Source organism: Mauremys reevesii, linkage group 9 (genome assembly GCF_016161935.1).
Source record: "Mauremys reevesii isolate NIE-2019 linkage group 9, ASM1616193v1, whole genome shotgun sequence".
NCBI lineage: Eukaryota > Metazoa > Chordata > Testudines > Geoemydidae > Mauremys > Mauremys reevesii.
In genome coordinates this window covers 14,559,667-14,582,189 of record NC_052631.1, presented here as the reverse complement: position 1 = coordinate 14,582,189, position 22,523 = coordinate 14,559,667, and the positions used below count along the sequence as shown (strand labels likewise).

Genomic DNA, 22,523 nt, shown 5'->3' with positions numbered 1-22,523 from the left:
TTTCCACTGGTGTCACTGAATTTGGCCGAGGAGTTAGATATAACAGTTGCTCTATTTTCTCATGGAAAAAATTAACAGCTGTGTGTGTGCTTTAGTTATTGTTTATATGTGTGATCTTAGAAAAAAGCATAGACCATGCTAAGGTAATGTTTTATTTCCATGAAAATTATTTTAGTATGAAATTTGCAAATTAACTTTCTAAATTAGGACCCACTGTAGCAGCTCTTAAGCAGGTCAAATGCACACTGAAGTCGAAGGGAGATCTACCTGAGTAAGCAGAACATCTGACCTTGCAGGTGTAACCATAAAGTAACAGGGATTTTGATAGCAAAGGGCTTAAAAGGGCTGATCTTAAAAAAGGTTAATGGTTACAATTCAACACAATTAATATTAACAAAAAGGGGGAAGGAACACAAGCTGAAATAAGGAAAGAATGGGCTAAAGAATATTTAGATAAGTTAGGTGTATTTAAGTTGGCAGAGTTTGAAATTCATTCTAGGGCACATCAGGAACTAGCTGAAGCAATCTCGGAACCATTAACAATTATCTTCAAAAGATCATGGAGGACAGGTGAATATAATGGCGCAAATATAGTACCTCTCTTTAAAAAGGGAAACAGAGAGTACCTGGGCAATTGTAGATCAGTCAGCTTTAACTTTGATATCTTAAAAATACTGGAACAAAATATTAAATAATCAGTTAGTAAGCACCCACAGGATAATAGGGTTCTCAAACTTCATTGCACCGCGACCCCTTCCTGACAACAAAAATTACTACATGAGCCCAGGAGCGGGGACTGAAGCTTGAGACCGCCATGGGTAGGGGGGCCAGAGCCAAAGCCCAAGCCCTACCACCTCAGTGGGGGTAGGGTGACCAGACAGCAAGTGTGGAAAATCGGGATGGGGTGGGGGGGGTCATAGGAGCCTATATAAGAAAAAGACCCCAACATTGGGACTGTCGCTATAAAATTGGGACTTCTGGTCACCCTAGGCAGGGGGCCTGTAACCTGAGCCCATGCCACCAATGGCTGACGTCCTCAGGCTTGGGCTTTGGCCCTAGGCCACAGCAAGTCTAACACCAGCCTATTGGCAGTTTTTAAGAACAGGGTAGACAGACACCTGTCAGGGATGGTCTAGGTTTACTTGGTCCTCCATCATTGCAAAGGGCTTGACTTAATGACCTCTCGAGGTCCCTTCATTTCTATGATTCTGTGGTTCTAAAAGACAAGAGTAGCCTATTTGTTAGACAAGAACGGTCATCGCTGACAACATGATACATGTGTGACATTTTCTCTCACAAAAAGTTTCCTGCTGATAAATTGGTTACTGTAAAATTTGATTAAAATGGTTATGCAGGGAAATTATATATATTGTTTAAAGACACTTCAGACTATATGAGTGACACCTCTGAGTAATAAAGATATTAATTGTTCTCATGTAGATAAATGGCATAAATTATTAAGTGATGAATTTTTAAGGTGATAGGTATCTAACTTTTCCACCCTGCAAGGTACGTTGGTCTAAGTCTATTTGCCTTGTGAAATGAAATGTGTGTTGCTCTAAAAACATTATTTTGTTCCACAGGCTCTAAACCAGGCAGGAGCTGGACCCTACAGCGATCTAGTAACCTGCAGGACTCCAGCATCAGTACCTGATGCAGTCTGTACCCTCTCTGTATTGGAGGATGAGCATATGGATGCCTATCAAATATCACCCTCTGTGTGCCTTGTTTTAAACTGGGAAGAACCGTGCAATAATGGGTCTGAGATTACTTCTTACAACATCGACCTTGGTGACATTAGCATTCCAGTTAGTAACATTACAAGTTATGTTATTGATGATCTGCTTCCAGAAACCTCATACCGGTGAGTGTCATCATCCTGCCATTTCTCAGTACAGTAATGAAAACTTATGTTGATATCACACAGATTAACTAGATATGGGAAATCTTTATAGAATATAACAAAGAAAAAAGTCATTATCCTTAAACATCTAGCGAAAGTGTAATGATGTCTTTATGGAGTGAATTGGAGTAGTTCAGGTTTGAAGACATGTTCTCTTTGTTCTCCTTTTTCTATCTTCTTTTGTCTCCATTTCCCACCCCCATTTATCTTCTTTATTTTCATTATGTGCTTTGTCCTTGTTTTTGTCTTGTGTTTGGAAACCGTATTAGTTAATCTTCGCAAATAGCAAGACCAAGACAGATAACATTCATAATAATCTAATGAGGTTTACAAACCCCATACTGAGCACAGGGAGAGGAGGGTCTTCCTTGCTTACAGGCAACCAGGGTCACCAGCCTCCAGCACAGCTGCCAGAACATCCAGTCATGGAGGCATCCACCCTCAGCTGGGACCAATAAGGAAAACATGTGTAGCAATAAAGGAAAAACAGAGAGATGGGGAGGCAGAATGGTCTGGGCTAGTGGAGGGGCAAGTGCCCTGTGGCAGCCTGCCTTTAAGAAACTGACAGGAAGACAAAGGAAGACTACAAGCCCTGGAGTTTAAGGGCTGATCATCTAAAAGGAGTCTAAATTGATGGACTGGGCTAATTTGAAATGAGTAGAGGGGAGACCAGTTAGGGGAAGCTCAGTCCTCTAAAGAGACTGTCCCAAGAGCAGTTGACAAATGTACGTTCAGAAATCAGAAATGATAAACGCTTCTAACGAGCATAGTGCTGGATTCGTTGCAATGTCTCATTTTTCAGATTCTAATCGATAATATTCTGTTAAGTGGCTATAGGTATTAACTATAGTGATTTTCTTATATGGTGAATAAGTTGCGTACTGTTTAAAATGGTGATTTAATGTATGTTCTTTTGAGTAAATATATTTGCCATTTCTTTAATATGAAAAAAAATAACTAAAGAGGATGAAATTTGGGATGAAAAGTGATTGGCTTAACTCAAATTCTAAATTTTATTCTAAAATGGCTTCTCCAAATGTGTATTCATTATTTGAACTAATCTGATTTTCATGCTTTTCATGATGTCTTTCTAATTGCTGCTAGAATTTAAATTATCTTAAACAGTGACAAGCAGATGAATAGTAATACACAGTGGAATTGATCTTGTCAAGGAAGCTCTTTTTAAAAAAACAACCAGTTATTCCAATAGATATGTAATACAGAAAACTCTGATTGTACAGTTGAAGAAATTGGACAGTACAGATTCAGTCATTTTTCATGAATAATCATGCAAGCATTGTGTAGCCTAGCTAGAATGCGCCACGCTTTTTCAAATTTTAACAAATAGCACTGAGAATGGTATAGTGGCATCTAGCTTTCTACCAGGCTATGGAAATGTAAAACATGAATATAAACTGCAACTATATGGCTCAGGGATTGCTACTGGGAAATGGAGCCTTTCGCTTTCAGGTCACTCGTTCAAATGCAGCCAACACTGATAATGACCAAACATTATTAGTATTTAAAGACCTGTCAGTGGCTTATATCAAATGAGCTGGAAGTTTTAGTCCAGATCCAGCTGGACAAATGTCAACCCAACAAAATTCTTCATCAGAACTATGACCTTCTTGGCAGTCTCAAAGGATTGACTAGGTATGAGACAGAACTACTCTCCCCCTACCAGTGGTCCCTAGAAGAAGCAGGATAGTGTGAGGAGGCTTCTGTTGTCTGAGCACTACATTCACTTTAGAAATTTTAAAAGAGGAGCCATCAATAGAAAAAAAATCAAATTTAGCTCTTTCTCCTCTTCATAGAATCATAGGACTGGAAGGGACCTCAAGAAGTCTTTTAGTCCAGTCCCCTGCACTCAAGGCAGGACTAAGTATTATCATATATAACCTGTGTTTGTCTTGTGAGCTGCTACTTAATTTTTTTAAATGATGCCTTTAGTTGGTCTGGAACATCTTGTTTTCTCCTTATTATATGTGAGATCAGATGCAGGAGCAACTAAAACAAAATAAAAGGCTTTGATCAGCACCAAGTGACTCGATATAATCAGCCAGCACTTTTCATTAATATTAGTAACTGGGTCACAGAAAACGGGGCATCTAAAAATTCTGATTCTTTTTTTAGCTCATGTTTTGTTCTTCTGTAGCTGCTGTTAGGTAGGTGTCCAAATCTCCAAAGCCTGGAAAAAAAGATCAGAACTAAAAGATGAGATAAGTTTTAGGTTCCTCTTCACTAATCATACAGGAGTTCTTTTTCTGAAACTCTTGTTCTGGCTCCCTCTGAGCAGGAGTATTATATTGAGGTCATACTATGATTTATGCCCTGAATCTTAGTTTACATTCTAACTTCTTTACTTTTCATAAGGCGCCATATTAAATTATGTGATTTTAGCCTGGGAGTCTGATTGTCTCTGATCTGAATGAAAAAGTGAAACCATAAACATTAACTATTTAACTGGTCACAATGATTGCTGTGGGACCATGCTTCTAAAAATGGTATGATGAGAACAACAAGAAGTAACTGCTGAGTCAGGAAGCAAAAATACACGGCAGGGCATCTTGTACTTTTCAGAAAATACCATACCTCAGCTGTCTTGGAAAGCAAAGGGCCAAAGCCAAGTTGCAGAAGCAGCTCATACAACACTGACCAGAGTTTGTAGTATTGTGCCAATAAAAAATAGCTCTGAAGAAAGAAACTTTTAAAATAATTGTTAGTAGATTTTTGTTAACCCCTTCCTTCTTTGTTTTTGTCATCTGTGGTGTGAGACGCACGCGCGTGCGCACACACTATCTGTGTATATCCAGTCTATCTATGATATTTTTAGGGCACCAATCATAATATTACCTATGTATAAGAAGGTTGTTAGGTTTCATTAATTGCCATTTGCAAATCCCTTTGAGCTGCTCTGAATTGGAAGTATTATTATTTTATGATATATAGGGCTATAGTAAAGCTGTGTGAAATTTGTGCAATGAAAGCAAGTGAAAGCTACCTGGCAGTAGGTTTCTTTCCAAACCCAAACATTAAGCAAGACCTCGGAGATTAAACTCACACCAGGCTTGTCAAGGGATTTGATAAAGTCAACAAAACTAGTCAAAACTCTGTGGTTTCGGTGGCATTTCACTGCGAGGTTTTGGGTTTGTTTGAAGCCAGAATTTCAAAGCAAACCTCTAGTTAACGAGAACCAAAATTGGAAAAATGCGTATTTTGCACAGCAGTAGTTTAACAAGTAAGTCTGCACACTGAGCTGATAGTATAAAAATAGTTTAAATAAAATAAAACCCTTAGATATGCAAATCACTTCACTGTAAACAGCATGAAGATCATCTGAGAGGACGTGTGACAGATTCTTCCACTTAAAGATCTGTAAATATGTCCCAAAATTTAGATACTTTGGATATGTTTGGTTGATAGTCAAATTGGTCATGTGACTAGCTGCGCTTTAACTCTACCTGCCTGCCCCAGAGAACTTTGGGAGATTCAGCTTTGTCTGGTACAAAGATTGTACTGATCTAGCAAAATGATCTGCCCACCATCTTTTTAATACTAATTTCTACTTCAACTGCTTCTGAGTTCACTCGTAGCTAGCAAAATCCATACGTGCTAAAGTGGTGTTTTTCAGTGCAGCTGTTCGTAACTAAGGGAAATTGTTTGTCACAAGGCTCCAGCCCAGTTTATGGACTTGTTGAAAGGGTTCATACTGTTGGCTTATTATATAAGCCCATGGTCAACTATGTGCATTTCAAGATTACTCTGCACACTAATGGACTGTTTAAAATTAACATGATACGGTTTGACATTGTCACTGAGCAAGGGCATAAAATGGAATGCTTCAGAAGCTCTTGTTGTATATTATGTGCTTATTTCTGTGCTCTTTACAGAGGAAAAATATGGAATATCAAAATGCAACTCCCAGGATCTGCTTTTCTGTAACAAAATGGAAACAGTCATTTCAGTTGGTTAGTACTAAAGCATTATAGCAAAATTTCATGTGCTGACCTTCATTTTTGCAGGCACAAATAATTGCCTTGATCATTTTTGCACTCATAGTTAGGCCATTTAACTAGGGCAATCAGGAACTTGGACTTCAAAGTGACATAAATGAGAAATAGAAATAATTGCTGACATAAGCAAAAATAAAGGCCTGAGTAAGGTGTAACAAAGAAAACCCTAAATTTTTAGGCACAAAAAATTGTGGATTCTTTGAAAATAGTTTCTTTCTGCAAATATTGTTGTTTTGCAGTATCTAAGCTTTCATTTTTAAAAAGGAAATGGGATTGATTGTAGAGTTGAACACATTGTCTTCCAATCAAGTTTGATCCTGCAAAGTGTTGAGAACATGCAGTACCTCAAAGAAATTATTCTTTCTCTCTCAAAATTAGGCCCTGAACCTAAAGAAGAAGTGGCGTTTTTTGGAATTCTCTATTATGTGTTATTGAGATCTTGCCTTTGTTGCTTAGACTTATAGATATTTGTTCCAGAAGGGACTGTTATGAATAACACAGGCTATAGAAATTCACCCAGTAATTTCTGCATCAAGCCTGTAACTTCTCGTTGAGCTAGGTCATATCTTTTAGAAAGAGAGATCCAGTTTTGATTTAACGATTTCAAATGGTGGAAAATACACCACACACATTCCTTGGTACATGAGTGATTAATTACCCTCAGTTGCATCTTATTTCCTATTTGAATTTGTCAAGCTTCAATTTCCAGTCATTAGATTTTATGTGGCTGTGTGCTATTAAAGAAACCTATTTTGAAATCTCCCAGCGTAAATGCTTACAGAATAGATCACAATCAAGTCACCTCTTTATATTCTCTTTGATAAGCTAAGGAGACTAAACTATTTAAGTCTCTCAGCAAAAAGGTTTCTCACTCTTCGAATTATACTTGTAGCTCTCTTCTGAACCCTTTCCAATTTTCAGCATCCTTTTTGAAGTGTGGACATCAGAACTGGACACCGTATTCCAGTGTTGGTTTCTCCAGTGCTGTGTACAGGGGATGTACCCGTTCCTTATTCCTATTCAATACTCCCAACTTTGTGTGTGTATGTGTATATCACTGTGTATATATGTGTGTGTGTGTGTGTGTGTGTGTATGTATATCACTCTGTGTGTATGTGTATATTCACAGTAATAATAACAAAGTAAATATCTTCATCCTCAAATTTAGGGCCTGATCCTGCGTATCTTTACTCACACAGTTAATTTGTACTATGCACGAGTAATCTCATTGATTGCAGTGGAGATATAAAGTACTTGAGCACCTAAAAGTTTGCAGAAAGGGACCCTTACTTTTTATTAAGTGAAAGTTAATAAACTCTTCTGTTCTGACCTCTTGTATAACATAGGCCACAGAATTCCACCCATAATTTCTGCAGCAAGTCCGATAGTTTGGTTTCTTTACTAGACTTTCTCTGAGCGTTTACTGCAGTACAGCTCCTTGTATATTTTTGAAGTACAATTATGAAAATTGAGATTACATATTGCAACAGTATTTTTATCAAATAAAGATGTAGTTTCTGTCAAAACTTCCTTTAACTGTTTTTTGTATGATTTTGTATCCCAGCTGAAAATTGTGAAAAACGTAGTTTCTCTCCCAAAATTCAGCAATTAAAAGTATCTTTCATTTTTCTGTTAGGTACACTTTGTTCCTATGTTTTGTCTTTCTATTTTTCCTCATTAACCATGCTCTACTGTTGTGATTCCACCTTCCCTCCCTCCTGTCCCCTTCACACCCCCAAGCAATTTAGCAGACTTGTTAAGGAGTGTTTGTTTACGCATGCATCACTGACATACTTTGGCTACACTTGCAAATTTGCAGCGCTGCAGCAGGGTGTGAAAACACACCCTCTCCAGCGCTGCAAATTGCGGCACTGCAAAGCGCCAGTGTGGTCAAAGCCCCAGCGCTGGGAGCGCGGCTCCCAGCGCTGTACGTTATTCCCCACAGTGAGGTGGAGTACGGACAGCGCTGGGAGAGCTCTCTCCCAGCGCTGGTGCTTTGACTACACTTAGCTCTTCAAAGCGCTGCCGCAGCAGCGCTTTGAAGTGCAAGTGTAGCCATAGCCTTACTAAGTATTTCTTTTAATAGGATAACATTTTAAATTTGGCTTATTAACATCTATATAAATAAAAACATAGCAGTTGCAGTTTGTAAACCATGTCAAGGGAAAGACCTTTCTGAATGAAAACAGAAATGCACATGAAAATATCTCTGAGGATTGAGATTTGTGTGTTTTGAAGCAAAGGGCTCAGTCCAGCTGACCTTGAACTACCAATAGAAGTTTTACCCAATAAGGGCCTGTAAAATTGAGCTCAATGTTCCAGAGCTCACAAATGTTTATAAATTTTTGTGTATGTGTTTAACCACTAAAAGTCCTGAATAGATTATGGTTCTTTCTTCCTTTTTAAGACTGTGGAGTTTTGCCTGAGTAAGGAGGAATGCAGACCTCATGCTATGCCAGCTAAAATAATTATAAAGTCTCCCCATTCATTTCAATGCTCCAAAGCAGGCTCATAGGGAGGAAGGATGGTCCGGTGTTAGCCTGAGACTTGGGAGATCTGGGTTCAAGTACACCTCCATTACAGACTTTCCTCTGTCACCTTGTCAAAGTCACTTAATCATTCCATGCCTCAGTTTCCCAGCTGTAAAATGGGAATAAGGGGCCTCACAGGAATGTTGTGAGGATAAATGCATTAAATATGGTGGTGTGCTTAGATACTAAGGCAATGAGGGCCATATTAATACCTTAGGGTACGTCTTCACCACCTGCCGGATCGGTGGGTAGCAATCGATTTCTCGGAGTTCGATATATCGCGTCTCATCTAGACGCGATATATCGAACCCCGAACGTGCTCCTGTTGACTCCGGAACTCCACCAACGCGAATGGCGGTACGGAGTCGACATGGGGAGCCGCGGACGTCGATCCCGCGCCGTGAGGACGGTAAGTAATTCGAGCTAAGGTACTTTGACTTCAGCTACGTTATTCACGTAGCTGAAGTTGCGTACCTTAGATCGACGACCCCCCCCCCCAGTGTAGACCAGACCTTAGATAAAGTAGAATTTTGAGTCTAATAATGGAGTTTTGCCGCCTTAAGGACTGAAGGATCAGGTTAGTCACTGTTGTTACCAGCTTTGCCCATTACTTTGGGGTATGCTCATTTATTAGTGTTACTCTTCCGGGGGTGGGGGTGCGGGGAGGTTCTGTATTTGTATCAATGTACTGCTTGTGTCACTTGTGTTCTCATACGGAGCTCTACTTCTCCCTGCTGCAAGTTCCCTCCCAATGGAGCTATCCTGCAGGACCTAGGTTCCCCAGGACTGGGTTCTTCCAGCCCCAGAATCAGACGAACACACACATTAACAGAGTGCCTCTTAGAGGACCAGGTTAATCAGCACTCCCAAGCTGACCTCTTTTATGTCCCTGGACTCAAGTAGGCTGGGTCGAGCAGCATCTCCAAGCTGTCACCCTCCTATGCCAGGGGTACCGCACTGCAATAGAGCATGCCTGAGCAGGCTGGGTCAAGCAGCACTTTCAATCTGCCACCCTCATTTGCCCCTGGACTCAGCAAACTGGGTCGAGCAGCACTTCCAAGCTGCCACCCTTATATGTCCCAGGTTCAGCATGTCTCTATCCGCACTTTCACATTACAATTGTTCTGGTAGTAACCGACTTGATGAGCAAACCCCACAGGATTTTTGGGTGCTGCAGAGATCTTTTAACTTAGGTACGAGGAGCGTTGCTGCAGAGTGAATGAGGAGACCAAAAAAAACCCCATGATGGGGAGAGAGAGAGAGAGAGAGAAGCAACCAGCTTAATTATTAGAGTTATTTATTGCCAGATAATAACCATAGGGGAGCCAAACAAACAAAACAGTGATAATATTAAATCCAACTTAAATTTGATTATAAAAGTCCGGTTTACAAAACTATAAGTGATCACACAAGTCGGGATCAGAAGGCTATACCTAGAGAGAGAGCTGGGTTCTCACCACTCGGTAAAGCTTGAATTGATCGGGGGTGGTGATGGTGGTAGCTGACGGTCCAGAGTGCTAGAGTCAGGCAGAGCCCCCAGCCCGATCAGTCAGGAGAAGATGAAGTCCCAATGGAACTGATGCAGATTTTGGATCCAGGCATCAGAACTCTTACCTGAGCATGGGTAGGGGGTTTTGTAGAGAAACAACAATGGTTCAAGGGAGAACATTAGGTTTGTTTATGTGTAAACAAGGGAGTATACCAAACTTGTTTTGTTCAGACTAGACAATGGGAGCTGATCATTCCTGGCTTTGGGCAGCGTTCCTTGGAGGGAGCTCACAATAAAGGATTTATTACTAGAATGGGTCTGATAAACTACTGAGCTGGGTTTGTGCAGGTGTGGGTTCATTAACATCTGGAGGAGAGATTCCCCCATCATGCACTGCTGTTCTGGGCCCAGAGTTCCATGCAGTTCTTGCCTTGGAATCTCTGTTCTCTGTTCTGTATGCTAATGGAGATTCCTCCTTGTCCCATCTTCGATGCAAATGAGGCTAGGGGAGTTTCCTTAATCCTATCATCCTTATCCCAGGGGTTTAGGTGTGTCTCCCACTGCCTTTTCATTGCTTTTTGTAAGTCTTTCTTTTGATCGGTTTTGGCTCAAGCAGAGGCTGGGGGGTGGGGGGGAAGTCTTGTGTGAGTGAGACAGGCTGGGTACTGCGCCCTGATTCCTCAAGATCACAGAGCTGACAGGTACCACTGTCAAACTAGAAATAATGTCTTATTCTATCACAACATATTTAATTCAGCTTAATCTAGGCTATAGTATTAGTCATGAGTCCTATTTTTCACTCTGATCTTTCTCCTTTCTAGAAATGGAAGAGTTTATATTTGCTATCCTAGCTATTACATTGCTTTTCACAAGAATGGGCAAATTGCATTAATTTTATGAGAACTTGTATATCAAACTCTTCTCGTGTCAGGCTCCTTAAGAATACTTCAGAAGTGATTTTTCAGCTTGCAAATGGAATACTGTACAAATTATTCCATTACCAAACCAAAAATAGCATCCTTTTCAGAGTGTTTATTTTCCTGGCTCAAGAACTTTTTAAAATATGATCAGTTATTGAAGGTCCTATAAGGGTTTCTAAATTTGCCTGGTGTGAAAAATTACGTTTTCTGAATCTAATGTTTAAAAGAGCCAGTGGAAAAATACAAAAATGGATACAAGTGATAGAGAGGTCTGGTGCCAAGACTAGAGGCATTAGGTAATGTCCCCCAAATTTACCACTTATATTTTCCAAGTATTTGTTTTAAAATTATGATTGGTTCATTTGAAAGTAGCCCTAAAAAACCTTCCATTGTTTCAGCATTTTTAAGTTTACCTTAGAAATCACTGTTGAAGGCTGGGTAAAGAGTGACTTTATGAATGGTTTTTAACACAAATATTTCAATGTAAAGTCTTAAATAAAAATAAATTGTGTGCATATATAGATGTTTATAATGATTGTTTCACTGTTTCTTTGTTCTCCCTATCTGTCTTATGTATCTGTTGCCTGTAGTCTTACACTTAGAGTGAAAGTGTTTTGGCCAGCTTTGTTATATGTAGAGCTGGGCAAAAAATTTTCAGTAAATAGAAATTTTACCAAAAAATGCATTTTTCAGGACTCCAAAACTATTCACAAATTTGGTTCTAGTTTAGCAAATAGTTTCAGCAGAAAAAAAAAAGTAGAAATGTTAACATTTTGTTTTTACATTTTTTAAATGAACTGTTTCTAAATGAAATGTTGTTTTTTAAAATGTCAGTATTTTAACCCTTTCGTTTGACCTGAGTAAATGTTTTTCTATTTTTTTTTTTTGTCAAGGAAAAACCAAAACTAACCAAATTGGTGTGGGATTTTTCAGTTCGGCCACCAAACTGAAAAATGAGTGATTTGCTTATTGTAGTTATGTGCTTGTACAGTGCCTTCCACAATGTGGTCTTAGCCTCTAGGCGCTACCTTAATACAAATAATAAATAACAGTACCACAGAGAAAAAGAGAGAGGGAGTGTAAATATTCCTTGAGTCTTACTTCCTCATATGCACCCACATGAAGGCCAGTGCGGTCTGGCCCATTGCATACAGCTGTAGGAACAGATGGAGATACACACAGCCCCATATGCCCAGCATTACACTGACAGTAGCAACTTGGCGAAGACTTACAAGTGATAGCATCAGTGAGGATTGCCTGGCAAGTTCTAATTTGGTAGACTCAAACAAACCACCAGTTGTTGCTTTTCCGAGGCATACGTTTGGGAAGATGCCTTTTATTTTGATTTGAGGCTGACTGCGGTTTTCACCAGCCTTCTAATTTTCCTAGTTCATGAGTATATCTATCTGTGTACATACAACATACATGCACACACCTCCATCCTTTAAAAATAGGTTTAAGAAATACAAGATGACATTTAAATGAAATTGCTAATGATCTCATAATTCTTTCTTCAAAATGTGATACTGTCATGGAGAAATGGTTGAAGCTTAAATGATTTGAGGACAGGTGGTTTGTTTTGGTTGAGGTTTGGTTTATTTACTGCAAAATGTAAAAGTAATGGAACCTCTATGAATTCATTGCTTTAAACTCCCTGCAAAAAGCTGATATTTCTTAATTTAGTCACGTAGCACTGTCCATATGTCATTATTAGATGATGAATTCTCAGCTTCCTATTGAAAATTATTTCCACCTATTTTCACCTTGGAAAGCCATTATGTGTTAATACGATGAGTTTTGAACCTGAAATAATGAGCATACAATGTGAAGTAAGAAAAAAGTCTGCATTAATTATGCTTCTCATAATACCAGTAAAGTAGTCAGTCTGTTTCAGTGTCTGTGCTTCTTTTTCTTTAGCTTTTTTGACCTGCTTTGTCTTAATCATATCATAGTTTTTCTATTTGTTAGTGACCTCCATTGCATCATCAAATGCAGAACAGTATTTGTGAATCTGTGAAAGTAGATTGCGAAAATGAAATTGAGTTTTTAAACTTTAAGGCCTGGTTCTGATCTCAAAGGTTTTAAATTAGTGTATTTCCATTCTCTTCAGTAGAGTTATTTCTGATTTACACTCGTGTAACTGAGATCAGAACCGTAAGAAATAAAGAAACACTCCTTACTTGCACTTGTTTGGTCTGTAAGAAATCTTGAAGATCACTATAATGCTACTACTACTTAGCACATTGAAAACTTTAATTTTATCCAACTAATCCTCAAAACACTGTTGTATGTAGGTAAGTAGTATCATACCCATTTTGCAGAGCAACTAAATGCTGAGAGGAAAAATAACTTGTCCAAGGCAAATTAGTGACAGAACCGGAAATAGTATTATGAATTCCTGGCTCTTAGTTCAGTGTTCAGTCCATTCAATAAACCATGCTGTTTCTATGATATAGGACTTTAAATGTAAACATCTAGTATACAGTATGTGGCCTCTTAATTTAAACTGTAGTGCAGAAAATAGAGTGGAAAGAAATGGAAATAAAATGACATTTACACTTTTTCACTTCCTAATACTAAATTGTCTTAAGTTGAAATTAGAGCATTCAAAAAAGCGACTTTTAAAGAAATGCATCTTAAAAAGCAGTGAATGACAAACATAATTTGGAAACCAATATTCTTCTGGTACATCTTCCTGGCTTCTCTCTTGACCTCCTGTTTACAAAATGGAACATTTATTTCAGCACAGGACAGAGTTAAAAACAGGAAAGGAAGACAGTGAAATAAAGAGCATGCAGCGGTTCTTTCTAATTTAGAACAATGAAGTGAGAGGCAATAAAGATGAAAATGAATTCCGAATACTTGATCTCTAAACACATTGCCACCTCCAAGAAATATTGTACTGTATAGGAAAAAGCTCTGAGCCCCGACCTGTACAGAACACACCCAAATCTGGATGAGGCCAATGAGCGTTCCAGGTATGCATCTGAGGGCAGAAAGTGACTCTCTTTTTACAGTCAGACATGTTATTTTTATCTCTGTGAGTAATTCTACTTTCAATGCCGCATGGGAGAATGGTGCATTTCAACATTTTCAGTATACTTTATAATATTCATTTAAAAGGTCTATGCTACCCTTAAGAATGTACATAACTTCTACTGAAGTCAGTGCATGTTATGTGGGTATATGGAAAGAGGGACAGACTATTAGTTCTTTAATAGGAATAAATATTGGAAATAAATTCTTCCAGCCAAAGCTAGCTGCTCAGTAGGCTTTTCTTCCAAGTACAGAATTAGAATATTAGAACCAAAGTGTTTCTGGAAAAACACAAGACTGTCAAGGAAGAGCCAGTGGATAAAGCACAGCTCAGAGAGCCAGGAAATACTGAGTTCTAATCCTAGCTCTGCTTTGGCTCCTTTTGTGACCTTTGGCTCACCTCGTGACCTTTGTCAAGCATTTACCCTTTTGTGTCTGAATTCCCCTCTGTAAAATGGCGATGTTAATACTTGCCTAAGGGAGCATTGTGAGGATTTGTGTGAGAGTTTTTTCCAAAGCCAAAGCATTTTGAACTTGAGCAGAGCTCTTCCCGCTTGGCAGCTCCAGGTAGTAGAGGAGGCATAAGGTGCCCCCTTAATCTCCTGTGCCGTACTACTGTTTCCTGTGCACAGTGGACTGTGCAGAGCCACTCCATCTGCCTCTCACAAAGGTGGGCAGTAACAGGAGAGGAGATGGCTGGAGTCACCAATGCGCCCTGGGACACTAGTGTGCTGGGGAGCATACACTGAGATGGAGTATACTTTCACAGTTTATTTCCTCCCTGGAATAGTAGGCAGAGTAAGAGAGAGAGCCTGGCTCCCTAAATCATACACTCCCTCTCAGGCTTCTCAACGGCAGCACAACAATGCTCTGCCCCTTGTATAAATCACTGCAATAATGAGAGGGGGAGGAATAGCTCGTGGTTTGAGCATTGGCCTGCTAAACCCAGGGTTTTGAGTTCAATCCTTGAGGGGGCCATTTAGGGATCCAGGGCAAAAATCTGTCTGGGGATTGGTCCTGCTTTGAGCAGCAGGTTGGACTAGATGACCTCCTGAGGTCCCTTCCAACCCTGATATTCTGTGAATATGCTACATGTATGGAGGTATTGCATCTGCATACTCCGCAGGCAAGACTTTCTCTTTATTGATGTATTTGTTAATGATTTTTTCCCTACATTGATTAAATATGATTTCCCTCTTGCTTTTTGTAATGAAAGAGAGAAAATAAACCTTCTAAGGCAAAGAAATCTTTTGAAGTTTTAATACTACATTTTTTCCATGTTCTTTAATCTAAGTAAGTAGCTGTGTCAAGTGTAAAGATCCCATATAGATGCTGCTTCCCTTAGAGTAGGCAGAGGCAATGTTGTGAATGACTGTGTTTCTGCTGGTAGTTACTGGCTTCTTGGTGGCTTGTAGTTCTCAGAAGAAGCAACATCTCCTGTCAAGAATCTTTTTCCATGAGAAAATTAGACTGCTGTGCATAGCATTTCCAAAGCAGGTGGCATCTGTCTAGCCATCTAAACTAGGACATTCTTTGTAAAATCATAATTATTTTGTTTGCCCAGTAGGTTTTTCTCCTTTCCGTTTGACGTTAACAGATTTTTGAAGCATACATTTGGCTTGTCTGTGCCTGTATTACTGCTTATATAGTATATAGTTCAAGGATTTCCAAATCTTTCCAAACATAAAATTTCACATACTGCAGTCGAAGGAGATAATCTTATCCTCATTGCACAAATTATTAAACCGAGGCACAGAGAAGCCAATGATTGAAATGGTAATAGAAGCCAGGAGCCATCACTCTGGTGGAACAATAGGGTTCAGAAGCCTAACCCAATCACTAGAACATTCCCAGAAGAAAACCTGTATGACTATATAGCTGATTTGTCTTCCTCTTACTCCCAAGTGTCACTTATTTTGATTCAGATGGCTCAGTAAGCTTTTGTCCATTGGTAAATGAGACCATGAGCCAGGTTCTTGACTGGTTCTTAAATAAATCTTTAACCATGAATATTTAAGCATACAAAATTCAAAGGGGGCATGTAATATTGGAAGTTACACCCATAATCTGTCTACGTACTACTAACATTTTTCTTGGCACTTGGTTTGAAAAACCTTAATCTTAGTAGTTTTCATTGTATGAGAAACAGATAGATTCTGAGGTCTCTGATATGATTATACCAGTTTTCTAAACTCCCTTTGTGGGAAGAGCTATATCCATTAGAATAATACAGTGTCTTGGGACCAGGATGTCAAGCCACTCACTACTTAGCTGGTGGTTCAAATCTGGCCCCGGCCTGTATTGACAAAAAGGTGTTACCGTCTGATGATAGCTTTGCAGTAACCTTCCCAACAATTCTCCAGGCTGTTCGTGTTTGTGACTCAAAAGAGGACCTCAGTCTCAATATTGCATGTTTCACAATCACCATGTACCAGATTCTGCCACGCTGGCCACACTGAATAGTCTCTCTCTTTGCAAGGAGCCTACTGAAGAAATGTCAGCTATCAGAGGGGTAGCCGTGTTAGTCTGGATCTGTAAAAAGCAACAAAGAGTCCTGTTTCACCTTATAAACTAACAGATGTATTGGAGCATAAGCTTCCGTGGGTGAATACCCACATTGTCAGATGCATGTAATGGAAATGCTACTATTAGCGTAGTGACTAACTACTCACCATGAGTAAGGATGACCCTAAATTGGTAACAAAAATGAATATCTAAGTAGATTGGGATGCTCTTATTCACAGTGAGCAGTGCCTTACTGTTCATGCAGTCCCATTGACTATAGTTGGACAGCTCATTACACAGGTACTGTTCTATGTGAGTAAGGGTATTGCAATGTGGCCCTAAGGCCCTGAAATTAAGCTGGAGAGTATAGCACATCTAGCCTTTCCGTTCATTGCTCATTGTCTTCGCTGCTGCTGCTGCTATGATGTAAAGAAGATTGTGATGAAGCAGGAAAGAGTGGATAGGTTAAAGAGCCCTTCGCTTTGCCAAGACAAGATATAGACTATTGGGAGTGGACATATGAGCAATTGAATTGATGCTATACCAGACTTCACTCTGAAGGCAAAGAACAGCTTTGTCCCTTGGGACTTTTTAAATAAAGTGCCTTCTGAAAGCACATTACTTAAACCTGCTTTATTTTTGTTGTTTATTTTAGGATCAGGATCCAGGCTGTCAATGAAATTGGAGCTGGACCATTTAGCCACTTCATTACGGCAAAAACCAGGCCCTTACCACCCTTACCTCCTCGGTTAGAGTGTGCTGCAGCAGGCCCTCAGAGCCTAAAGTTGAAATGGGGAGACAGCAGCTCCAAACTGCATGCTATCGATGACATGGTATACATCTTGCAGCTAGAGGACAAAAACAAAAGGTAAGAGGCGCATGTTTCTGTTCTTAAATGTTCATGACAAACGAATGAATCATCATACGGTATTTATGTGAATGAATCACAGTAAGGAATTTTGCTGTTTTTCTTATTATCTTATACCTACAGACATGTGAAAATTGTTGTTTTAATGTGGATTCAATAATCTAAGTTCTGTACATGTAGTTTAACCTGTATATAAATCTATGTGATCTCACCTGTTACACTGGTGTCATAAAACAGTTGAACTGCAAAAGTATTTTACAGTCCACATTTAGCAAATATTCTGATTTTTTTTTCTCCCTGTGAAAACCAGTCCAAGTGTTTCACAATCATATCTAATTTGTTCTCTTTTCTGGGGATATATCCTACAATGCAGAAAGTAATGTGATATTGCTCCAAAAGTGGCATTTGCATTATACTGAAATGGCAAGTAAGAAACAAGTCACAAGGACTGCAAGTACGTGAATGACAAGATAGGGGAGTGCCTTAGTCTGGAATTGTTTCTGTGAGGCACCTAGAATATTTTTGGACACTAGAAAAATTATATAAATACTATAATATAAATGTCTCTGGTTGGTAACTGCACATTGTTTGCAAAGTAAGAATGCATGGGCCTCATCCAGTATTTTTTGCTTACAAAAATCCCTTTGAAGCTTTTGGTACGCAAGAAATGCAGAATCAGGCCTTATACAGTATGTGCTTCACAAGCAACTTTTCCTGACGAACGGGATGGATAAAGTGGGTTCTGCAGTGGTGGAAAGATATAAGAGAGGGTGAGGGGAAAGACAACACACAAGGGCACTATAATAGTGGGCTCTCTTTAATGAAGAAATATAACAACATGCAGATTGGCCACAGCTAGCTACATCTCGCCCTCAACCACTTTAATCAGAAAAATAATTGACATCTCAAGCAGATAATCCTTGTACAGCTTCACATAGAGGTCCTGATCCTTAGCTGGTGTAAACTGGCACACTCCATTAACTTCAATGAGCTATACTGATTTTTGCCCACTGAAGAACTTGTCCAGAAGCTCAAATTGTAAGTAATAAAACCACCATGAAAGTGCCCACCCTCTGTGCCATTTTGGGGGTCACCCAGACCAATAAGGGGTTCTGTACCGCCTGCCTTTCAGCTTTGGGTGTCTTAATGCTACGCTGTTCTGGTTCAGCACTCTGACACCAATGGTCAGCCTACAAGCATAAGGTCCCACCCTGGCTTCCACCAGCTTAGTTTCTTATTGCAGGGTGACCTCAGCAATCTCTTCTGGTCCCAAATCCATCTCCCCGAGTTCTTAACTACCAGACTTTTCCCCTCTGTTTCATCACTCCTGAAGGAGTAAAACCTGCCCTCAATTATTAGTTCACTTTTAGCACACACGCTCCACACAGTTTGCACAACAGATACCTGCTTGAGCTAAAAATAAACAAAAAATGTATTAATAGAAAATTCATAGATGCAATGATGAAATACAATAGAAAAGCAAACATAGTTTACACAGAAAATAAACATAAAGACACAATCTCAGGCTTTACACTTCTATATTAGCTAAATTCCATTTTCTAAAACAAGTTACCAGTTGCCTCTGTAGAGTTTCCCAGCAGGCCATCTCTCCTAGAAGGGATCCAGTGCTTCATGGACAGCCCCCCACTTAGATGCCTGGCCCTTAGTTTCTGGATAGCCTGTACTTAAAAAAACCCTTCCCTTTTAAAAGTGTTTGCATTTTTTCCCCTTTTTCTCAGACTATGGTAATTCATGGTTATGCAGAGCAGGGCGGGGTTCCAGATTGGGGTTTTCTTTTCCATTTTAAGTTGTTTCAGTTTTCCCATTAACTTTAAAGGTCCACCATTGTCTCTTCCTGAATGGACAATGCTATGTACTTGTAGCCAGTGTCATGTAAACACCTGGTCTGGAAGATGAAATGCTTGCTCTGCCTGATTGCCTCATCACACTGCTGTGAAGTGATGCTGTAGTTGCACTAAAGATTACTTCCAGGGGGGATTTTGCACCAAAAAATTAAAAATTTTGCAAAATTCTGCTTATTTTATTTGTCAAAATAATGCGGTATAATCACACCAGTTTCAATAACTATTCAGCATGTCCTAAAGGCATGAAAGTTAAGTTACAAACACTTGGCATTCCACTTATTATCCTGGATTGTCATTTTAATTATATTACAGAACACCAAACGGGGGGAAGGGGGGTAAATGTCATTTAAAATTGCTCAGACTTTCACTCATAAAAGTCTCATTGTCCTGGACCTGGATCCTTTGGGAAGTGCTTGCTTCTGATTGTCCTGACACTTTATTGACTTCTTGGTAAATGTTTTATTTGTCCTTAAAGTCTTTTTTTTTTTTTAAACGAGTAAGTAAAATAAATCCTGAGCTGTAATCTAACCCCATTGTGCCACTTTGGCACTGGAAAAAAGTGAGAAAGCACATAGATCTTCCTAGCTGATTCCCTTACTGTCATTGATAAGGCTTTATATCACTCTGGCAATGTAGGGGCCTTAAAACTTTTACAGGTTTTATGCTCCTGGGGGAGTTGTCTGAGAATAGGAACAGTGAACTAACAATAGGAACATTAACAATGTTACTGCGCAGGCAGGCTACTACATTTCTGCCTCAGAGAATCAGATCAATTAACAAACAGGAAGGCTGCTACATTTCTGCGTCCGGGAAAGAGCCTTCCTCGTGCATAATAACAAGGCCTACCCCCCCAAGCCCTCGGCGAGCCGCAGTAGCAAGCAAGAGGGACAGAGACTCTCTTGCTTGTTGGCAGGCACACGCCCAGCCCCATTCCGTGATGGTGATCAGCATCTCCCCCGCAGGCATGCATGCCCAGACCCTCTCCCCCCGCAGTGATTTGCGTCTCTGAGGCTGCTCCAGGCACGCTGGAACAGACGCACTGCCTGCGCTGCCAGGGAAGAGGCATGTGTTCCCCTGCAAATTTCTTTTGCATTTTTCTGCACGGGGGGCACAGAAATATGCAGGCCATATGAATTCTGTGCCCCCAGAGGAGTGCAGAATTTTGTCAGGAGTAAAAGTTACAAATTACAATGTTTTACAAATATATCCATGCATACATTCATAACTGTAACCTGTATATATATCTCCTAATAACCATCAAGTGCAGGACATTACAAGCGTTTATAAAAGACCTTGTTTGGCATATTTATACACAATAACATTGTCTACAACCAGTTGATTCAATTGCTTATTTTGGGGAGTTCAGACCCACTATTCTCCCATTGGAGTGTCTGGTTGTCAGACTCACCTCCCAGATCTACTCTCTTCATGGCACCACAGTTGATGCTATGCTAAATAAACAACAAGAGGCATTCAATGAATATAAATTCCCACTTGAAATAATGAGTGAGAGAACAGCAGCTTCACAGCACAGTAACACTTGGCAGGAGCCCATTACCTGCAGCCATGTATGGTGAAGCGGAATATAAAGAAACTTACTTCAAAAAAGCTTCTTCTGTTTGCCTTCACCTAACCCTGAAAGTAATAAGATGATAAAACTTTAACTTGCTCTAAATCTGATTATACACAGGAGAAATAACGGAAGTTGGTCTAATAAAAGATTACTTCACCCACCTTGTCTTTGTAAGAATAAAACATATTACCCAGAGAGTCGAGAGAGTAAGTAGCTAGAGAGATTTTCATAAGAGGTCCTATCACTTCTGCCCAGACCTCTTCCACTGCAAATGGCCCCCTAAATACTGGCCTGTGTGCTGTGATCCTGTAAGCTCTCACAAGCTTGGGCTTCAGTATAGCTCGAATGGGGGACCTCAAAGATGCAGCAGCAATTATTCAAGCTTTATCTGCACTGGAGAAAGTTGCACTGATTGTTTTCCTTCAGTTGATTGAAATTTACCTTGCATTCATGCACAAAAGTGCGTGAATTGATTGTTGGGAAGGCAGTAATTAGCTTGATTCACCCCTGATATCTATAGGGCTACATCCTCAGGCCAGATCAGTTTTGTGCCAGCAGGAAGCAACATACCAGTACAATCACTGCACTGTCAGCTATGACAGCTGTTCTCCTTGAGAGCTCTCAGAGCTGCCAATCCTTCAGACTGCAAACGTCCTTTGTCCTCCAACCCTAATATTCTCCTCTCTGTCCCTTACAGTATAGCTTCTCATGGTAGGAGGCATTGCTAAAAGGGCATGGTGTGTGTTAGCGGGGGTAGGGGAAGGGAGCGTAAGAGAGCTGTTATTCTTGGTGATCAGAGATGACAGTCCACACTTGAATCAGTGGAAGCAATGGCCCGTTGTAGGGGACAAAAACTGGTGGTTCTCCTCCAAACTACCCATAAAATAAGTTCCATCTGTGTCTATGAGATGCCTCCATGATAGACTATACAAAAGTGAAAAATATTATCGTGCAGCTCTCTGAGCTCCATATTCCCAAAATTGATTGTCTGTGCTCAGAGTCAGAATAACCCCACATGGCTTATTTTTCTGGTGTGCCATTTCCAGTTCATTTCACATCTCTCAGTTGACTTTATATGTAAATGAATACCCAGTTTGTTAGCTTAACAGTGCTTAATTTACCTCTCAGCAAAGAGACAGGTGAATAACCATCTCTTGTCTGGCAGAAAACTTTGTTTGTCAACTATACCTTTGTATAGACTTTAGAACATATTTTCAGTATATATACATAACTCGTTACATAGTATCTGCACGTGCTTCTCACAATGATAGTAATGACCAGTGTGACCCCAGCTTTCATTTATAACCTCACATGACATTCTTTGGCGAACCAGAATGTACATACCCATATTACAACATTCCTGTAACTCCCTTGCCAGTTGTCATTTAAGGAGTACCTGGGCTTACACAGAGAGCTTGAAAGTTTGTCTCTCTCACCAACAGAAACTGGTCCAGTAAAAGATATTTCCTCACCCACCTTATCTCTCTACATAAGTCATAGTCAGCCAATGCTCTTTAGTGTGTCTTGGTCATTAAGTATAGTTCTTAGATTTTCTATAGCAATAATGAAGCTTAACAGTTAACTTGTTGTGGAGTAAATGCTTCACTGATTTCAAGACATGATGAAACAAGATACTTCGAAATCTTTTGGCACTGATGAATGTACTAGCTTAAAAAGGTGTGCACATCACAAATGTACCTGCCACATGTCTCATTTGTTCTTCGTTATGTGACATTTAGGAAGATCAGATTAGCATCTCTTGTCTTTTCTGTTTTGTGCAGCCTTCAGTGGAAATGAAGAAAAGTCTGTTTTTGGCAAGC

The 22,523-nt window shown here is 39.7% G+C and overlaps 1 protein-coding gene across 14 annotated transcripts in view; it reads left to right on the top strand.

Annotated features, from left to right (window-relative positions):
• Window positions 1-22,523, top strand: part of FNDC3B (fibronectin type III domain containing 3B) — a 363,980-nt gene that overhangs the window by 296,413 nt on the left and 45,044 nt on the right. For all 14 annotated transcript variants that reach the window (XR_005584676.1, XM_039488529.1, XM_039488540.1 and 11 more), the window contains 2 exons: window positions 1,584-1,864; window positions 17,053-17,265. Coding sequence is in view for 13 of the 14 variants with exons in the window: in XM_039488529.1 (XP_039344463.1) it covers window positions 1,584-1,864; window positions 17,053-17,265 (494 nt within the window). In the remaining variant the exon portion in view is untranslated. The remainder of the gene's footprint in view (window positions 1-1,583; window positions 1,865-17,052; window positions 17,266-22,523) is intronic.